General features: G+C 47.3%; 1 protein-coding gene across 2 annotated transcripts in view; it reads left to right on the top strand.

Annotated features, from left to right (window-relative positions):
* LOC118373995 (regulating synaptic membrane exocytosis protein 2-like) overlaps positions 1 to 18,473 on the top strand; it is a 257,928-nt gene that overhangs the window by 30,283 nt on the left and 209,172 nt on the right. The window contains exons 3-4 of one of the 2 annotated variants that reach the window (XM_052494501.1): positions 13,623 to 13,655; positions 14,283 to 14,390. The exons of the other annotated variant lie outside the window; for it this stretch is intronic. Of the exons in view, the coding sequence (XP_052350461.1) occupies positions 13,623 to 13,655; positions 14,283 to 14,390 (141 nt within the window). The remainder of the gene's footprint in view (positions 1 to 13,622; positions 13,656 to 14,282; positions 14,391 to 18,473) is intronic. 2 annotated transcript variants of the gene reach the window in all.

Here is an 18,473-nt window from a genome sequence, read left to right on the forward strand (position 1 = left end):
AGTTGGAGGCGTGCGTGGCCACGCAGTCGTGGGTGAACAGGGAGTACAGGAGAGGGCTCAGAACGCACCCTTGTGGGGCCCCCGTGTTGAGGATCAGCGGGGAGGAGGCACCCTATACCCTAGTATAGGCACTAATTTTGACCAGGACCCATATGGAATAGGGTGCTCTTTGGGACGTAGCATGAGACTGTTGTGAACATGTCCAGTTGGAAGCCATGTTGAGCGTGTTCCAGTTACTACTACACTGTTGATGAAGGGAAAAGTCATGCTGGCCCTTAGGACCACTGTATCTGACCGTATCCCACAGTCCTCTCTGCTACGCCACCCTCTGCTCCACTCCGCACCGACTTCTGAAAGGAGGAGTGGGCTTCTTAGAATGAACACATGCTAGATTGACTGGTTTTGGACCACCCAGACATATTTAGGCAGGGGAACGAAGGGAGGCACTGGAGGGGCATACGAGGGAGGTGTAGGGAGGCAAGGGAGGGAGGGAGGCGGATGGGAGGGAGGGAAGGAGGCAGGCAGAGTAATTGGAAAGCATTTATTCCCTGGGTGGAGTCAGTGTGGAGAAGCTCAGTGCAATGTAACAGAGAAAGCTGTGTCTGCTCAGTATAATGTAATGTATGAAGTAAAGGGTTTTCTCCTCTCAACGTGTCTTCTCTGAAATCCCACAGGGAAACGTAAGAGTTGGAGTGTGGATTAGTTGTTTAGGTTTCTCTTAACAGTGTAACTATCTCTGTTACATTTGATTCATTTAGCCGACCGTCTTATCCAGAACCACTTACAGGAGCAACTAGGATAAAGTGCCTTGCTCAAGGGCACATCGACAGATGTTTCAATTGGTTAGCTCAGGTATTCAAACAGGGAAAGATTTCGGATACACTCTTAACAGCGAGGCTACCTGACGCCTCCGTTACATGATGCCATCAAGGCTTCCATCCGTGGGACTGGCGTGTATGTGTTGTCATGCTGTCTGTTGTGTGAAATGTAGGTAGGGATGGATGCAACTGACAGATGGACACCATGTACTCTGCGTCATGTATCCATGCCAACCATAACACAACAATCATCTCAAAGGAAGTTATTACTGTCACATGTAACGTCAGTGAAAAAAATATGTAAAATAGGTATTTACTCCTGAAACCTTGCATCAACAGTGTGTTTGTTTTCTCAGTTATAACCCAAATTGGGGCGGCAGCGTAGCCTAGTGGTTAGAGTGTTGGACTAATAACCGAAAGGTTGCAAGTTCAAATCCCCCGAACAAGGCAGTTAACCCACTGTTCCTAGGCCACCATTGAAAATAAGAATTTGTTCATAACTGACTTGCCAAGTTAAATAAAAAAATAAAAAAATGTGTTCAGACCAAAATGTTACAAATAGTCTCTATTTCTATAGACTACTAGATATTTTTGTTGTGTCCTTAACGCTTGGATGTCAGCAAGTGATCACACACTCCTTCACTCTACTGCACACTGTGTAATGTATCTCTTCTAGCTATGCCACTTCAGCCTGTGACTGACAGAGAGGATAGGCAGACTGTGGTTCTATGACTCATGACTGTAATGTATCTCTTCTAGCTACATCACGTCAGCCTGTGACTGACAGAGAGGATAGGCAGACTGTGGTTCTATGTCTCATGACTGTAATGTATCTCTTCTAGTTATGCCACGTCAGCCTGTGACTGACAGAGAGGATAGGCAGACTGTGGTTCTATGACTCATGACTGTAATGTATCTCTTCTAGCTACGCCACGTCAGCCTGTGACTGACAGAGAGGATAGGCAGACTGTGGTTCTATGACTCATGACTGTAATGTATCTCTTCTAGCTACGCCACGTCAGCCTGTGACTGACAGAGAGGATAGGCAGACTGTGGTTCTATGTCTCATGACTGTAATGTATCTCTTCTAGCTACGCCACGTCAGCCTGTGACTGACAGAGAGGATAGGCAGACTGTGGTTCCATGTCTCATGACTGTAATGTATCTCTTCTAGCTACGCCACGTCAGCCTGTGACTGACAGAGAGGATAGGCAGACTGTGGTTCTATGTCTCATGACTGTAATGTATCTCTTCTAGCTACGCCACGTCAGCCTGTGACTGACAGAGAGGATAGGCAGACTGTGGTTCTATGTCTCATGACTGTAATGTATCTCTTCTAGCTACGCCACGTCAGCCTGTGACTGACAGAGAGGATAGGCAGACTGTGGTTCTATGTCTCATGACTGTAATGTATCTCTTCTACTACGCCACGTCAGCCTGTGACTGACAGAGAGGATAGGCAGACTGTGGTTCTATGTCTCATGACTGTAATGTATCTCTTCTAGCTACGCCACGTCAGCCTGTGACTGACAGAGAGGATAGGCAGACTGTGGTTCTATGTCTCATGACTAATGTATCTCTTCTAGCTACGCCACGTCAGCCTGTGACTGACAGAGAGGATAGGCAGACTGTGGGTCATGACTGTAATGTATCTCTTCTCATGACGTCAGCCTGTGACTGACAGAGAGGATAGGCAGACTGTGGTTCTATGTCTCATGACTGTAATGTATCTCTTCTAGCTACGCCACGTCAGCCTGTGACTGACAGAGAGGATAGGCAGACTGTGGTTCTATGTCTCATGACTGTAATGTATCTCTTCTAGCTACGCCACTTCAGCCTGTGACTGACAGAGAGGATAGGCAGACTGTGGTTCCATGTCTCATGACTGTAATGTATCTCTTCTAGCTACGCCACGTCAGCCTGTGACTGACAGAGAGGATAGGCAGACTGTGGTTCTATGTCTCATGACTGTAATGTATCTCTTCTAGTTACGCCACGTCAGCCTGTGACTGACAGAGAGGATAGGCAGACTGTGGTTCTATGTCTCATGACTGTAATGTATCTCTTCTAGCTACGCCACGTCAGCCTGTGACTGACAGAGAGGATAGGCAGACTGTGGTTCTATGTCTCATGACTGTAATGTATCTCTTCTAGCTACGCCACGTCAGCCTGTGACTGACAGAGAGGATAGGCAACTGTGGTTCTATGACTCATGACTAATGTATCTCTTCTAGCTACGTCACGTCAGCCTGTGACTGACAGAGAGGATAGGCAGACTGTGGTGACTCATGACTGTAATGTATCTCTTCTAGCTACGCCACGTCAGCCTGTGACTGACAGAGAGGATAGGCAGACTGTGGTTCTATGTCTCATGACTGTAATGTATCTCTTCTAGCTACGCCACGTCAGCCTGTGACTGACAGAGAGGATAGGTTTACTGTGGTTCTATGACTCATGACTAATGTATCTCTTCTAGCTATGCCACGTCAGCCTGTGACTGACAGAGAGGATAGGTTTACTGTGGTTCTATGACTCATGACTAATGTATCTCTTCTAGCTACGTCACGTCAGCCTGTGACTGACAGAGAGGATAGGCAGACTGTGGTTCCATGTCTCATGACTGTAATGTATCTCTTCTAGCTACGCCACGTCAGCCTGTGACTGACAGAGAGGATAGGCAGACTGTGGTTCTATGTCTCATGACTGTAATGTATCTCTTCTAGCTACGCCACGTCAGCCTGTGACTGACAGAGAGGATAGGCAGACTGGGTTCTATGTCTCATGACTGTAATGTATCTCTTCTAGCTACGCCACGTCAGCCTGTGACTGACAGAGAGGATAGGCAGACTGGTTCCATGTCTCATGACTGTAATGTATCTCTTCTAGCTACGTCACGTCAGCCTGTGACTGACAGAGAGGATAGGCAGACTGTGGTTCTATGACTCATGACTGTAATGTATCTCTTCTAGCTATGCCACGTCAGCCTGTGACTGACAGAGAGGATAGGTTTACTGTGGTTCTATGACTCATGACTAATGTATCTCTTCTAGCTACGTCACGTCAGCCTGTGACTGACAGAGAGGATAGGCAGACTGTGGTTCCATGTCTCATGACTGTAATGTATCTCTTCTAGCTACGCCACGTCAGCCTGTGACTGACAGAGAGGATAGGCAGACTGTGGTTCTATGTCTCATGACTGTAATGTATCTCTTCTAGCTACGCCACGTCAGCCTGTGACTGACAGAGAGGATAGGCAGACTGTGGTTCTATGTCTCATGACTGTAATGTATCTCTTCTAGCTACATCACGTCAGCCTGTGACTGACAGAGAGGATAGGCAGACTGTGGTTCTATGTCTCATGACTGTAATGTATCTCTTCTAGTTATGCCACGTCAGCCTGTGACTGACAGAGAGGATAGGCAGACTGTGGTTCTATGACTCATGACTGTAATGTATCTCTTCTAGCTACGCCACGTCAGCCTGTGACTGACAGAGAGGATAGGCAGACTGTGGTTCTATGACTCATGACTGTAATGTATCTCTTCTAGCTACGCCACGTCAGCCTGTGACTGACAGAGAGGATAGGCAGACTGTGGTTCTATGTCTCATGACTGTAATGTATCTCTTCTAGCTACGCCACGTCAGCCTGTGACTGACAGAGAGGATAGGCAGACTGTGGTTCTATGTCTCATGACTGTAATGTATCTCTTCTAGCTACGCCACGTCAGCCTGTGACTGACAGAGAGGATAGGCAGACTGTGGTTCCATGTCTCATGACTGTAATGTATCTCTTCTAGCTACGCCACGTCAGCCTGTGACTGACAGAGAGGATAGGCAGACTGTGGTTCTATGTCTCATGACTGTAATGTATCTCTTCTAGCTACGCCACGTCAGCCTGTGACTGACAGAGAGGATAGGCAGACTGTGGTTCTATGTCTCATGACTGTAATGTATCTCTTCTAGTTACGCCACGTCAGCCTGTGACTGACAGAGAGGATAGGCAGACTGTGGTTCTATGTCTCATGACTGTAATGTATCTCTTCTAGCTACGCCACGTCAGCCTGTGACTGACAGAGAGGATAGGCAGACTGTGGTTCTATGTCTCATGACTGTAATGTATCTCTTCTAGCTACGCCACGTCAACCTGTGACTGACAGAGAGGATAGGCAGACTGTGGTTCTATGTCTCATGACTAATGTATCTCTTCTAGCTATGCCACGTCAGCCTGTGACTGACAGAGAGGATAGGCAGACTGTGGTTCTATGTCTCATGACTGTAATGTATCTCTTCTAGCTATGCCACGTCAGCCTGTGACTGACAGAGAGGATAGGCAGACTGTGGTTCTATGTCTCATGACTGTAATGTATCTCTTCTAGCTACGCCACGTCAGCCTGTGACTGACAGAGAGGATAGGCAGACTGTGGTTCTATGTCTCATGACTGTAATGTATCTCTTCTAGCTACGCCACTTCAGCCTGTGACTGACAGAGAGGATAGGCAGACTGTGGTTCCATGTCTCATGACTGTAATGTATCTCTTCTAGCTACGTCACGTCAGCCTGTGACTGACAGAGAGGATAGGCAGACTGTGGTTCTATGTCTCATGACTGTAATGTATCTCTTCTAGTTACGCCACGTCAGCCTGTGACTGACAGAGAGGATAGGCAGACTGTGGTTCTATGTCTCATGACTGTAATGTATCTCTTCTAGCTACGCCACGTCAGCCTGTGACTGACAGAGAGGATAGGCAGACTGTGGTTCTATGTCTCATGACTGTAATGTATCTCTTCTAGCTACGCCACGTCAGCCTGTGACTGACAGAGAGGATAGGCAGACTGTGGTTCTATGACTCATGACTAATGTATCTCTTCTAGCTACGTCACGTCAGCCTGTGACTGACAGAGAGGATAGGCAGACTGTGGTTCTATGACTCATGACTGTAATGTATCTCTTCTAGCTACGCCACGTCAGCCTGTGACTGACAGAGAGGATAGGCAGACTGTGGTTCTATGTCTCATGACTGTAATGTATCTCTTCTAGCTACGCCACGTCAGCCTGTGACTGACAGAGAGGATAGGTTTACTGTGGTTCTATGACTCATGACTAATGTATCTCTTCTAGCTATGCCACGTCAGCCTGTGACTGACAGAGAGGATAGGTTTACTGTGGTTCTATGACTCATGACTAATGTATCTCTTCTAGCTACGTCACGTCAGCCTGTGACTGACAGAGAGGATAGGCAGACTGTGGTTCCATGTCTCATGACTGTAATGTATCTCTTCTAGCTACGCCACGTCAGCCTGTGACTGACAGAGAGGATAGGCAGACTGTGGTTCTATGTCTCATGACTGTAATGTATCTCTTCTAGCTACGCCACGTCAGCCTGTGACTGACAGAGAGGATAGGCAGACTGTGGTTCTATGTCTCATGACTGTAATGTATCTCTTCTAGCTACGCCACGTCAGCCTGTGACTGACAGAGAGGATAGGCAGACTGTGGTTCCATGTCTCATGACTGTAATGTATCTCTTCTAGCTACGTCACGTCAGCCTGTGACTGACAGAGAGGATAGGCAGACTGTGGTTCTATGACTCATGACTGTAATGTATCTCTTCTAGCTATGCCACGTCAGCCTGTGACTGACAGAGAGGATAGGTTTACTGTGGTTCTATGACTCATGACTAATGTATCTCTTCTAGCTACGTCACGTCAGCCTGTGACTGACAGAGAGGATAGGCAGACTGTGGTTCCATGTCTCATGACTGTAATGTATCTCTTCTAGCTACGCCACGTCAGCCTGTGACTGACAGAGAGGATAGGCAGACTGTGGTTCTATGTCTCATGACTGTAATGTATCTCTTCTAGCTACGCCACGTCAGCCTGTGACTGACAGAGAGGATAGGCAGACTGTGGTTCCATGTCTCATGACTGTAATGTATCTCTTCTAGCTACGTCACGTCAGCCTGTGACTGACAGAGAGGATAGGCAGACTGTGGTTCTATGTCTCATGACTGTAATGTATCTCTTCTAGCTACGCCACGTCAGCCTGTGACTGACAGAGAGGATAGGCAGACTGTGGTTCTATGTCTCATGACTGTAATGTATCTCTTCTAGCTACGCCACGTCAGCCTGTGACTGACAGAGAGGATAGGCAGACTGTGGTTCTATGTCTCATGACTGTAATGTATCTCTTCTAGCTACGCCACGTCAGCCTGTGACTGACAGAGAGGATAGGCAGACTGTGGTTCTATGTCTCATGACTGTAATGTATCTCTTCTAGCTACGCCACGTCAGCCTGTGACTGACTGAGAGGATAGGCAGACTGTGGTTCCATGTCTCATGACTGTAATGTATCTCTTCTAGCTACGCCACGTCAGCCTGTGACTGACAGAGAGGATAGGCAGACTGTGGTTCTATGTCTCATGACTGTAATGTATCTCTTCTAGCTACGCCACGTCAGCCTGTGACTGACAGAGAGGATAGGCAGACTGTGGTTCTATGTCTCATGACTGTAATGTATCTCTTCTAGCTACGCCACGTCAGCCTGTGACTGACAGAGAGGATAGGCAGACTGTGGTTCCATGTCTCATGACTGTAATGTATCTCTTCTAGCTACGTCACGTCAGCCTGTGACTGACAGAGAGGATAGGCAGACTGTGGTTCTATGACTCATGACTGTAATGTATCTCTTCTAGCTATGCCACGTCAGCCTGTGACTGACAGAGAGGATAGGTTTACTGTGGTTCTATGACTCATGACTAATGTATCTCTTCTAGCTACGTCACGTCAGCCTGTGACTGACAGAGAGGATAGGCAGACTGTGGTTCCATGTCTCATGACTGTAATGTATCTCTTCTAGCTACGCCACGTCAGCCTGTGACTGACAGAGAGGATAGGCAGACTGTGGTTCTATGTCTCATGACTGTAATGTATCTCTTCTAGCTACGCCACGTCAGCCTGTGACTGACAGAGAGGATAGGCAGACTGTGGTTCTATGTCTCATGACTGTAATGTATCTCTTCTAGCTACATCACGTCAGCCTGTGACTGACAGAGAGGATAGGCAGACTGTGGTTCTATGTCTCATGACTGTAATGTATCTCTTCTAGTTATGCCACGTCAGCCTGTGACTGACAGAGAGGATAGGCAGACTGTGGTTCTATGACTCATGACTGTAATGTATCTCTTCTAGCTACGCCACGTCAGCCTGTGACTGACAGAGAGGATAGGCAGACTGTGGTTCTATGACTCATGACTGTAATGTATCTCTTCTAGCTACGCCACGTCAGCCTGTGACTGACAGAGAGGATAGGCAGACTGTGGTTCTATGTCTCATGACTGTAATGTATCTCTTCTAGCTACGCCACGTCAGCCTGTGACTGACAGAGAGGATAGGCAGACTGTGGTTCTATGTCTCATGACTGTAATGTATCTCTTCTAGCTACGCCACGTCAGCCTGTGACTGACAGAGAGGATAGGCAGACTGTGGTTCCATGTCTCATGACTGTAATGTATCTCTTCTAGCTACGCCACGTCAGCCTGTGACTGACAGAGAGGATAGGCAGATTGTGGTTCTATGTCTCATGACTGTAATGTATCTCTTCTAGCTACGCCACGTCAGCCTGTGACTGACAGAGAGGATAGGCAGACTGTGGTTCTATGTCTCATGACTGTAATGTATCTCTTCTAGCTACGCCACGTCAGCCTGTGACTGACAGAGAGGATAGGCAGACTGTGGTTCTATGTCTCATGACTGTAATGTATCTCTTCTAGCTACGCCACGTCAGCCTGTGACTGACAGAGAGGATAGGCAGACTGTGGTTCTATGTCTCATGACTGTAATGTATCTCTTCTAGCTACGCCACGTCAGCCTGTGACTGACAGAGAGGATAGGCAGACTGTGGTTCTATGTCTCATGACTAATGTATCTCTTCTAGCTATGCCACGTCAGCCTGTGACTGACAGAGAGGATAGGCAGACTGTGGTTCTATGTCTCATGACTGTAATGTATCTCTTCTAGCTATGCCACGTCAGCCTGTGACTGACAGAGAGGATAGGCAGACTGTGGTTCTATGTCTCATGACTGTAATGTATCTCTTCTAGCTACGCCACGTCAGCCTGTGACTGACAGAGAGGATAGGCAGACTGTGGTTCTATGTCTCATGACTGTAATGTATCTCTTCTAGCTACGCCACTTCAGCCTGTGACTGACAGAGAGGATAGGCAGACTGTGGTTCCATGTCTCATGACTGTAATGTATCTCTTCTAGCTACGTCACGTCAGCCTGTGACTGACAGAGAGGATAGGCAGACTGTGGTTCTATGTCTCATGACTGTAATGTATCTCTTCTAGTTACGCCACGTCAGCCTGTGACTGACAGAGAGGATAGGCAGACTGTGGTTCTATGTCTCATGACTGTAATGTATCTCTTCTAGCTACGCCACGTCAGCCTGTGACTGACAGAGAGGATAGGCAGACTGTGGTTCTATGTCTCATGACTGTAATGTATCTCTTCTAGCTACGCCACGTCAGCCTGTGACTGACAGAGAGGATAGGCAGACTGTGGTTCTATGACTCATGACTAATGTATCTCTTCTAGCTACGTCACGTCAGCCTGTGACTGACAGAGAGGATAGGCAGACTGTGGTTCTATGACTCATGACTGTAATGTATCTCTTCTAGCTACGCCACGTCAGCCTGTGACTGACAGAGAGGATAGGCAGACTGTGGTTCTATGTCTCATGACTGTAATGTATCTCTTCTAGCTACGCCACGTCAGCCTGTGACTGACAGAGAGGATAGGTTTACTGTGGTTCTATGACTCATGACTAATGTATCTCTTCTAGCTATGCCACGTCAGCCTGTGACTGACAGAGAGGATAGGTTTACTGTGGTTCTATGACTCATGACTAATGTATCTCTTCTAGCTACGTCACGTCAGCCTGTGACTGACAGAGAGGATAGGCAGACTGTGGTTCCATGTCTCATGACTGTAATGTATCTCTTCTAGCTACGCCACGTCAGCCTGTGACTGACAGAGAGGATAGGCAGACTGTGGTTCTATGTCTCATGACTGTAATGTATCTCTTCTAGCTACGCCACGTCAGCCTGTGACTGACAGAGAGGATAGGCAGACTGTGGTTCTATGTCTCATGACTGTAATGTATCTCTTCTAGCTACGCCACGTCAGCCTGTGACTGACAGAGAGGATAGGCAGACTGTGGTTCCATGTCTCATGACTGTAATGTATCTCTTCTAGCTACGTCACGTCAGCCTGTGACTGACAGAGAGGATAGGCAGACTGTGGTTCTATGACTCATGACTGTAATGTATCTCTTCTAGCTATGCCACGTCAGCCTGTGACTGACAGAGAGGATAGGTTTACTGTGGTTCTATGACTCATGACTAATGTATCTCTTCTAGCTACGTCACGTCAGCCTGTGACTGACAGAGAGGATAGGCAGACTGTGGTTCTATGTCTCATGACTGTAATGTATCTCTTCTAGCTACGCCACGTCAGCCTGTGACTGACAGAGAGGATAGGCAGACTGTGGTTCTATGTCTCATGACTGTAATGTATCTCTTCTAGCTACGCCACGTCAGCCTGTGACTGACAGAGAGGATAGGCAGACTGTGGTTCCATGTCTCATGACTGTAATGTATCTCTTCTAGCTACGTCACGTCAGCCTGTGACTGACAGAGAGGATAGGCAGACTGTGGTTCTATGTCTCATGACTGTAATGTATCTCTTCTAGCTACGCCACGTCAGCCTGTGACTGACAGAGAGGATAGGCAGACTGTGGTTCTATGTCTCATGACTGTAATGTATCTCTTCTAGCTACGCCACGTCAGCCTGTGACTGACAGAGAGGATAGGCAGACTGTGGTTCTATGTCTCATGACTGTAATGTATCTCTTCTAGCTACGCCACGTCAGCCTGTGACTGACAGAGAGGATAGGCAGACTGTGCTTCTATTTATTCAGCCCATCAGAAAGAATTAGAAGGGTTTTGGCAGCCTGTGGGCCCTGGTCAAACATAGTGCACTATATAGGGAATAGGGTTCCATTTGGGATACAGCGCTTGTTCTCCTGACTGGCTGCATGGTGAGAATGTGATGATTCAGGGCTCGTTGTATAGATGTCACATCGATGTGGTTCTCTTACTCTGACCTGACTTAGGAACAGGCAGGTTATTGAGCGGTAGAGGGAGAAGGAGAAGGAGAAAGGGGGGGAGAAGAAGAGGGGGAGGGTAAGAGAGAGCTGGAGGGAGCGAGAGAATGAGAATGGGGGGAGAAGAGAAAGAGGGAGGGAGGGAGGTAGAAAGAGAGTGAGCGAGACCTGCGTTACTTAACTTGAGTTAGTTCCATGAACTGATGCATAGGCTTTGGCTCAACAGTCTAACACAGCAGTGTGATGTGCAGGAAGAGACCTAGGTTTGAACCCAGTCGGTCATATAGGGTGGGTCTCAAAACGTATCCTATTCACTAAGGGCCCTCGTCAAAAGTAGTGAACTTTAATAGGGAATAGGGTGTCATTTGGGAAAGGCACGTGAAGATGTATGAATAAAACAGCAGAGAGAGTTGGTCCTGTCCAGCTACAGAAGGTGTGAAGTAGGAGCAGGTGGTCATGGTAACGTCCTGTGGTGTGAACAGTGGGCCTGGCCCAGGGCTCACAGACCCTTCCTCCTTCAGTTTCATGATGTAAGACTGGCCCATGTCATAACGTAGAGCTGTACAACCTAGAGAGGGTTGACATCATGCCATAGAGCTGCACAATCTAGAGAGGTTCACGTTCTGGTGTGCGTCCCAAATTGCTCACTATTCCCTATATAGAATAGGGTGGCATCTTGGACCCACCCAACGTTGTGGTGTGTCTGTAGGTGAGGTGAGCTAGGTCTCTCAGTCTGGCCTCTTGTGGGGAGCTGGCTGCTTCAGGGAGCCACATTCATTACATCTAGGAGTTCTTCCCTAAACACTAAACTCTCAGCGACAGGCCATTGTGTAATTGTCCTGCTGTCTGTCTGCGCGGCAGGAGCTCCGTCAACTCCACTCTCTCTCAAGGAGCCACTCTCACGCTCTCAGATAGGGCTGGGGCTGAGGCTGGGGTATAGTATTGTAGTATTGGGGCTGCATAGTACTGGGGCTGGGGTATGGTACTGAGGCTGGGGTATAGTACTGAGGCTGGGGTATAGTACTGGAGCTGGGGTATATTACTGGGGCTGGTGTATAGCGCTGGGGTATATTACTGGGGCTGGTGTATCGTACTGGGGTTGGGGTATAGTACTGGGACTGGGGTATAGTACTGGGGCTGGCGTATAGTACTGGGGCTGGGGTATAGTACTGGGGCTGGGTTATAGTACTGGGGCTGGGGTATAGTACTGGGGCTGGGGTATAGTACTGGGGCTGGCATATAGTACTGGGGCTGGGGTATATTACTGGGCCTGGGGTATAGTACTGGGGCTGGGGTATAGTACTGGGGCTGGGGTATAGTACTGGGGCTGGCATATAGTACTGGGGCTGGGGTATAGTACTGGAGCTGGCATATAGTACTGGGTCTGGGGTATAGTACTGGGGCTGGGGTATAGTACTGGGGCTGGGGTATAGTACTGGGGCTGGGGTATAGTACTGGGGCTGGCGTATAGCGCTGGGGCTGGGGTTGGGTATACGACTAGGGATAAGATATTCGGCTGCAGGGTGGGTATCGGGCTGGGGCTGGGGAGTGGGCTGTGCAACCTATAAAGTCAGATCACCAAGTCAACCTCAGCTCCACCTCAACAGCTACATTAGACATGTATCATTTTACTGTTCTGTGTATATCTCTTCCCCTCTTACGTTTAGCAGAGGAAACCACACTTCTGTCCACTAGAGAGCAGTGTAACCTCAGTCAAAGACAGTCAAACCTGGAGGCTTCTGGTTATAATGTTTGAACCAGAGAGGGTCAAAACTAGAAAATGAGACAGATATGAAGATATAAAATGTATAGACGTTGCGACAGACAGACTATGTGTGAGACTGGTCTTAGACTGTCTGTAGACATCCTGTTTGGTATACAGTCCATGCACATGAGCCTGCCTGTCACACTGTTGACTTGTCAATACCTTCTCACCTGACCCTTTATTGTGAGGGGTGATGTGTGGGTTACTAGTGTCATGAGGAAGAGTGGATCCAGGGATTAAACCCTGGTTTCCAGGGAAGAGGCATATCTGTATATAACTGGACCCTGGAGCATCACCACTAGACCACAGGCTCTGTGCCAAAGAGGACTTTTTCTAACAAGATGTGTCTGCTGCTGTAAATGTGTTAAGAAATGATTGGTGAATGGTTTGGAAGTCTGGAAGTAGTGAGACCCTCAGCTAGAGTTCCAGAGTCTTATTCAATCAATTCAATACATGACAGCACAAACATCATGGCAGCACAATATTTTATTATTTACTTCCTGTGAATCATTCTGGTTTATGTTTTTACTTTCATTTTAAACGTTATGATTTCTATTGTTGTGTTTTTTGTCATCATCAACATCACTGATGTTACAGTAATTACAGTATTTACAGTAATACAGTAATTATGTTCATCATCATCATCATTATCACTGATATCTTGATCATATGCCTTAAAGTTATTACAATATACAGTAATTAAGTTCATCATCATCACTAATATCTTGATCATATTACAATATACAGTAATAATAATCATCATCATCATTGTTTATGTCTATGTATGTATTTATTTGTGTTGTTTTGTTTGTGTTCTCCATGTCTTTGTGTTGTGTTGCACTGAGCACTGAGCTGTCCACACTTATCTTTTTAGGGTCAAAGAAGAACAAAAGCCTCAGCCGGCACAGTAAGTAACACATTACCCAGAGTGCTCTAGGCTTTGACACTTCTTCCTGTTGGTCAATGTGGCTTCCTGTCTCAGCGGGTCCCGCCCCTTCTCCCTTGGTATTGGCTCGCTCTGGTGTGTCATTTGCATTCTGATTCGCTTGTAAGGGAGCTTCACCTTTAGGCTCCTTACTTCCTCATCCATGTGTGAACTGGATGCTTCTAGTCAGCTACCTTCCGTCCTGCATTGTGTCCAAATCTACCTCTAAACACAGCAACTTTCTGATCAATATGAAAACATTATACTACTACTCCACTACCACCTTCCTAACTATCGGCTGACCATTCGATGCAATTCCCATTTCCATTGGCTGTAGCTTCTTTCCTGCTTTTATACTTCCTGTCCTCCTCTTTCTCTGTGGTTGTGGATGTGGTTGACTGTCCCTCTTTCTTGGTCTGCTGTGATCACAATGAATGTCCCTGCTAGGCTTCCGTACAGTACCGCCACTCTGACTTTGTGTAAGCCTTACTGGGTGTGTGTGCTTTAATTGGGGATTCCCTTGTCTCAGCCAGCCCAGACAATGTGTTGATTCTTCATCTTTCTGTGGTGTGGTGTACAGTCACGTTGTTTGCTTACTTATTTGAACAGGTGGTTTAGTCCCTTTAGTGGGATCACTGAGCTGGTAAATAACGTTCTGCAACCGCAGCAAATGTCCCAAAATGAGAAGGAGCCTGAGCCTGAGCCTGAGCCTGAGACGTAAGTAAGATGTGCACTGTCTGCCCCTGAACCAGACAGTTACTGTAGGATGCCTAAACATACAGTATGGCTGACTAGTGTGGTCTGTACAGTATGTTTGACCTCTGACCTGTCAGATACTGCCAAGAGCATAGGCGGCGCGTGAGTCTCAAGTTTGGGGAAGCTCATTTTCACCATAAAAATGATCCTTTATAATAAATAATTCCATGCATCATCGCTTTTGCAGACTTCTGTAAGATAGTGTACTATTCATAATGTGATGAGTACATTGGATAGCCAATAATATAACTCAATTTCTGTTTGGGAAATATGTGGCCTTTTATAAACACTTTTCATCCAATTCTACTACACTTTATTTAACCAGGCAAGTCAATAAGAACAAATTCTTATTTACAATGACGGCCTGGCAAGAGGTAAGAGGCAAAAGGCCTCCTGGGCTATGACAAAAAAACGTTGTAAGCCAAAACCTACAACACAGACAGAAGACACTGGCAATAGCACAAATTCAACAGCAAACAAACAGTGGATGTGTGTGGATATGTGTGTGTGTGTGTGTGTGTGTTTGTGTGTGTGTGTGTGCGCGTGATGTGTGTGTGTGTGTGTGTGTGTGTGCGTGCGTGCGTGCGTGATGTGTGTAAGGCAACGCAAAATATTGACATCGGGTGACAACTAGAAGCAATTACATCTCAACAACCTGTTCATCAATTTGCCCATTGACCTCCTACAGGGACACCAGGTCCTGTCGTTTTATGTTGTCTTGGAGGGAATTCCAAGACAAGGGGGCTGAGTAAATGAAAGACCTTTTCCAAGCTCAGTTCAAATGTTTGTGACTCTTAGCCTGAAACAAAATTGATCTGAGCTTGTATGTGTTTTTATTTCAAGCTAGAAGAGGATAGATAAAATGGCAGTTTTCCTAAAATGACCTTATAAATTAGTATGTACCAGTGTTAGATCCTGCATGTTGCTATTGATGTTCACCCGACAGATGACAATGGAGAGTTAGATAGACATCTCTGATTGGTGACAAAACTAAGGGCCGCATGAGACACAGTCAAGAGCCTTCAGTGTAGAGCTTCTCCTTACAGCAATTGCCATTTTCCCGCGATTGTATTTTGAAATATTGCCTCTCTTTCACTGACATTCGCAACTCAACGATCATTTATTCGGTATTTCCCGTGCACTCTGCCCAAATTGAGGATCCTTCCAACAGGCAATGCGATGTAAAATAATCAACAAGTTATTATTTTTTAAATAAGCTTTTTGGTATTGCAATGATTGTATGCACTTCTGTATATACAGGATTAGCCTAATTATGCTAAATCATTTTGGCAATTTAATTACATTTACTTTAGGAGAAACCCTATGGATACGCTGCCAACGGCCGAGAGTCAAGTTTGATTTCAAAAGATACTTTTGGACAGCTGAAGCAACACATACTTTTTCTTCAGGAAAATGACCATATGCTTTAGGATTATTTTATTATGGTGAAGAACACAAGAATTTGGATCTGTAAAATGCATGATGTATTTTTGGATGAAGTGACAGCCATTAACATTTTAAACTGTAATAGATGATATCGATATTGCATTGTGGCTGAATAAATGCATCTGACGTGCACTGTGACTGTGCTACATCACAGAAACATGACATCAGACGTGACATCAATGTTATGTCACCCAGTCAGACATCCACAAGGAACACAACTTTAAACATTTAGAAGGCTTGTCTTGATAAGATAACCTTCTGAGTTCATACTTAAGACCAACAGGCAGACACGTATTGAGTTTCTGGTCTTGGCTGGGTTCTGGTAGGGATACTATGTTGACTCTGTCATACAGTATACAGTAGGGGCCAGGGCAGGGCTTATGTTTCAGAGGTAAGAAGGGTTGGACAGACAGCCAGAGCTGGTACAATGAACAGCACATGATTACACGTCAGCTGTGCCATGCGCGTTTGACCAGGTTTGACCGAGAGGGAGACGGATGGGGAATGGGAGCCATCCACCAGCTGCCTAAACTTCTCAATACCCCTCTCTCCTCCCCCCTCTCCTCTATTTCTCTCCTCCCCTCTCCTCTATTTCTCTCCTCCCCCCTCTCCTCTCTCCTCCTCTATTTCTCTCTCCTCTATTTCTCTCCTTCCCCCTCTCCTCTATTTCTCTCCTCCTCCCTCTCCTCTATTTCTCTCCTCCCCCCTCTCCTCTATTTCTCTCCTCCCCGCTCTCCTCTATTTCTCTCCTCCCCGCTCTCCTCTATTTCTCTCCTCCCCCTCTCCTCTATTTCTCTCCTCCCCCCTCTCCTCTATTTCTCTCCTCCCCCTCTCCTCTATTTCTCTCCTCCCCGCTCTCCTCTATTTCTTTCCTCCCGCTCTCCTCTATTTCTCTCCTCCCCGCTCTCCTCTATTTCTCTCCTCCCCCCTCTCCTCTATTTCTCTCCTCCCGCTCTCCTCTATTTCTCTCCTCCCCCCTGTCCTTTATTTCTCTCCTCCCCCCTCTCCTCTATTTCTCTCCTCCCCCCTCTCCTCTATTTCTCTCCTCCCCCCTCTCCTCTATTTCTCTCCTCCCTCTGTCCTCTATTTCGCTCCTCCCCCCTCTCCTCTATTTCTCTCCTCCCCCCTCTCCTCTATTTCTCTCCTCCCGCTCTCCTCTATTTCTCTCCTCCCCCCTGTCCTCTATTTCTCTCCTCCCCCTCTCCTCTATTTCTCTCCTCCCCCCTCTCCTCTATTTCTCCCCTCCCCCTCTCCTCTATTTCTCTCCTCCCCCCTGTCCTCTATTTCTCCCCTCCCCCCTATCCTCTATTTCTCTCCTCCCCCTCTCCTCTATTTCTCTCCTCCCCCTGTCCTCTATTTCTCTCCTCCCTCTCTCCTCTATTTCTCTCCTCCCCCTCTCCTCTATTTCTCTCCTCCCGCTCTCCTCTATTTCTCTCCTCCCCCTGTCCTCTATTTCTCTCCTCCCCCCTCTCCTCTATTTCTCTCCTCCCCCTCTCCTCTATTTCTCTCCTCCCCCCTGTCCTCTATTTCTCTCCTCCCGCTCTCCTCTATTTCTCTCCTCCCCCCTCTCCTCTATTTCTCTCCTCCCGCTCTCCTCTATTTCTCTCCTCCCCACTGTCCTCTATTTTTCTCCTCCTCCCTCTCCTCTATTTCTCTCCTCCCACTGTCCTCTATTTTTCTCCCCCTCTCCTCTATTTCTCTCCTCCCCCCTCTCCTCTATTTCTCTCCTCCCCCCTGTCCTCTATTTCTCTCCTCCCGCTCTCCTCTATTTCTCTCCTCCCCCCTCTCCTCTATTTCTCTCCTCCCGCTCTCCTCTATTTCTCTCCTCCCCCCTGTCCTCTATTTCTCTCCTCCCCCCTCTCCTCTATTTCTCTCCTCCCCCTCTCCTCTATTTCTCTCCTCCCCCTGTCCTCTATTTTTCTCCTCCACCCTCTCCTCTATTTCTCTCCTCCCCCTGTCCTCTATTTTTCTCCTCCACCCTCTCCTCTATTTCTCTCCTCCCCCTCTCCTCTATTTCTCTCCTCCCCCTCTCCTCTATTTCTCTCCTCCCCCTCTCCTCTATATTTCTCTCCTCCCCCTGTCCTCTATTTCTCTCCTCCCCCTCCTCTGTTTCTCTCCTCCCCTCTCCTCTATTTCTCTCCTCCCCCTCACCTCTATTTCTCTCCTCCCCTCTCCTCTATTTCTCTCCTCCCCCTCTCCTCTATTTCTCTCCTCTCCCCTCCCCCCTCTCCTCTATTTCTCTCCTCCCCCCTCTCACTCTATTCCTCTCCCTCTTTTCCCTGGCCATCTCTCCTCCATACCCCTCCTTTCCCTCTCTCCCTCCTTCTCCCTACCCCTCCCTACCCCTCTCCTCTCCCCAACCCTCTTCCTGGTTTAGGGAGAGTTGCATCTTGAATCTCATGAATCTAGGAGCCTCTATATGCCCACTAAACCAGGGGTTCTCAAAATGTTGTGGCCAGTAACCCCTTTTGCGATAACAAATTAATCAGGGACCCCCTCATAACTCGAGTGAGATAAAAATAGCAAGGAGTTTTACTATGACTTCGGTAGTGCATGTCCGGACAATCCACGTCTCAGGCCGTGGAAAGAAACATTTTA

Source organism: Oncorhynchus keta, chromosome 34 (genome assembly GCF_023373465.1).
Source record: "Oncorhynchus keta strain PuntledgeMale-10-30-2019 chromosome 34, Oket_V2, whole genome shotgun sequence".
NCBI classification, from domain to species: Eukaryota; Metazoa; Chordata; class Actinopteri; order Salmoniformes; family Salmonidae; genus Oncorhynchus; species Oncorhynchus keta.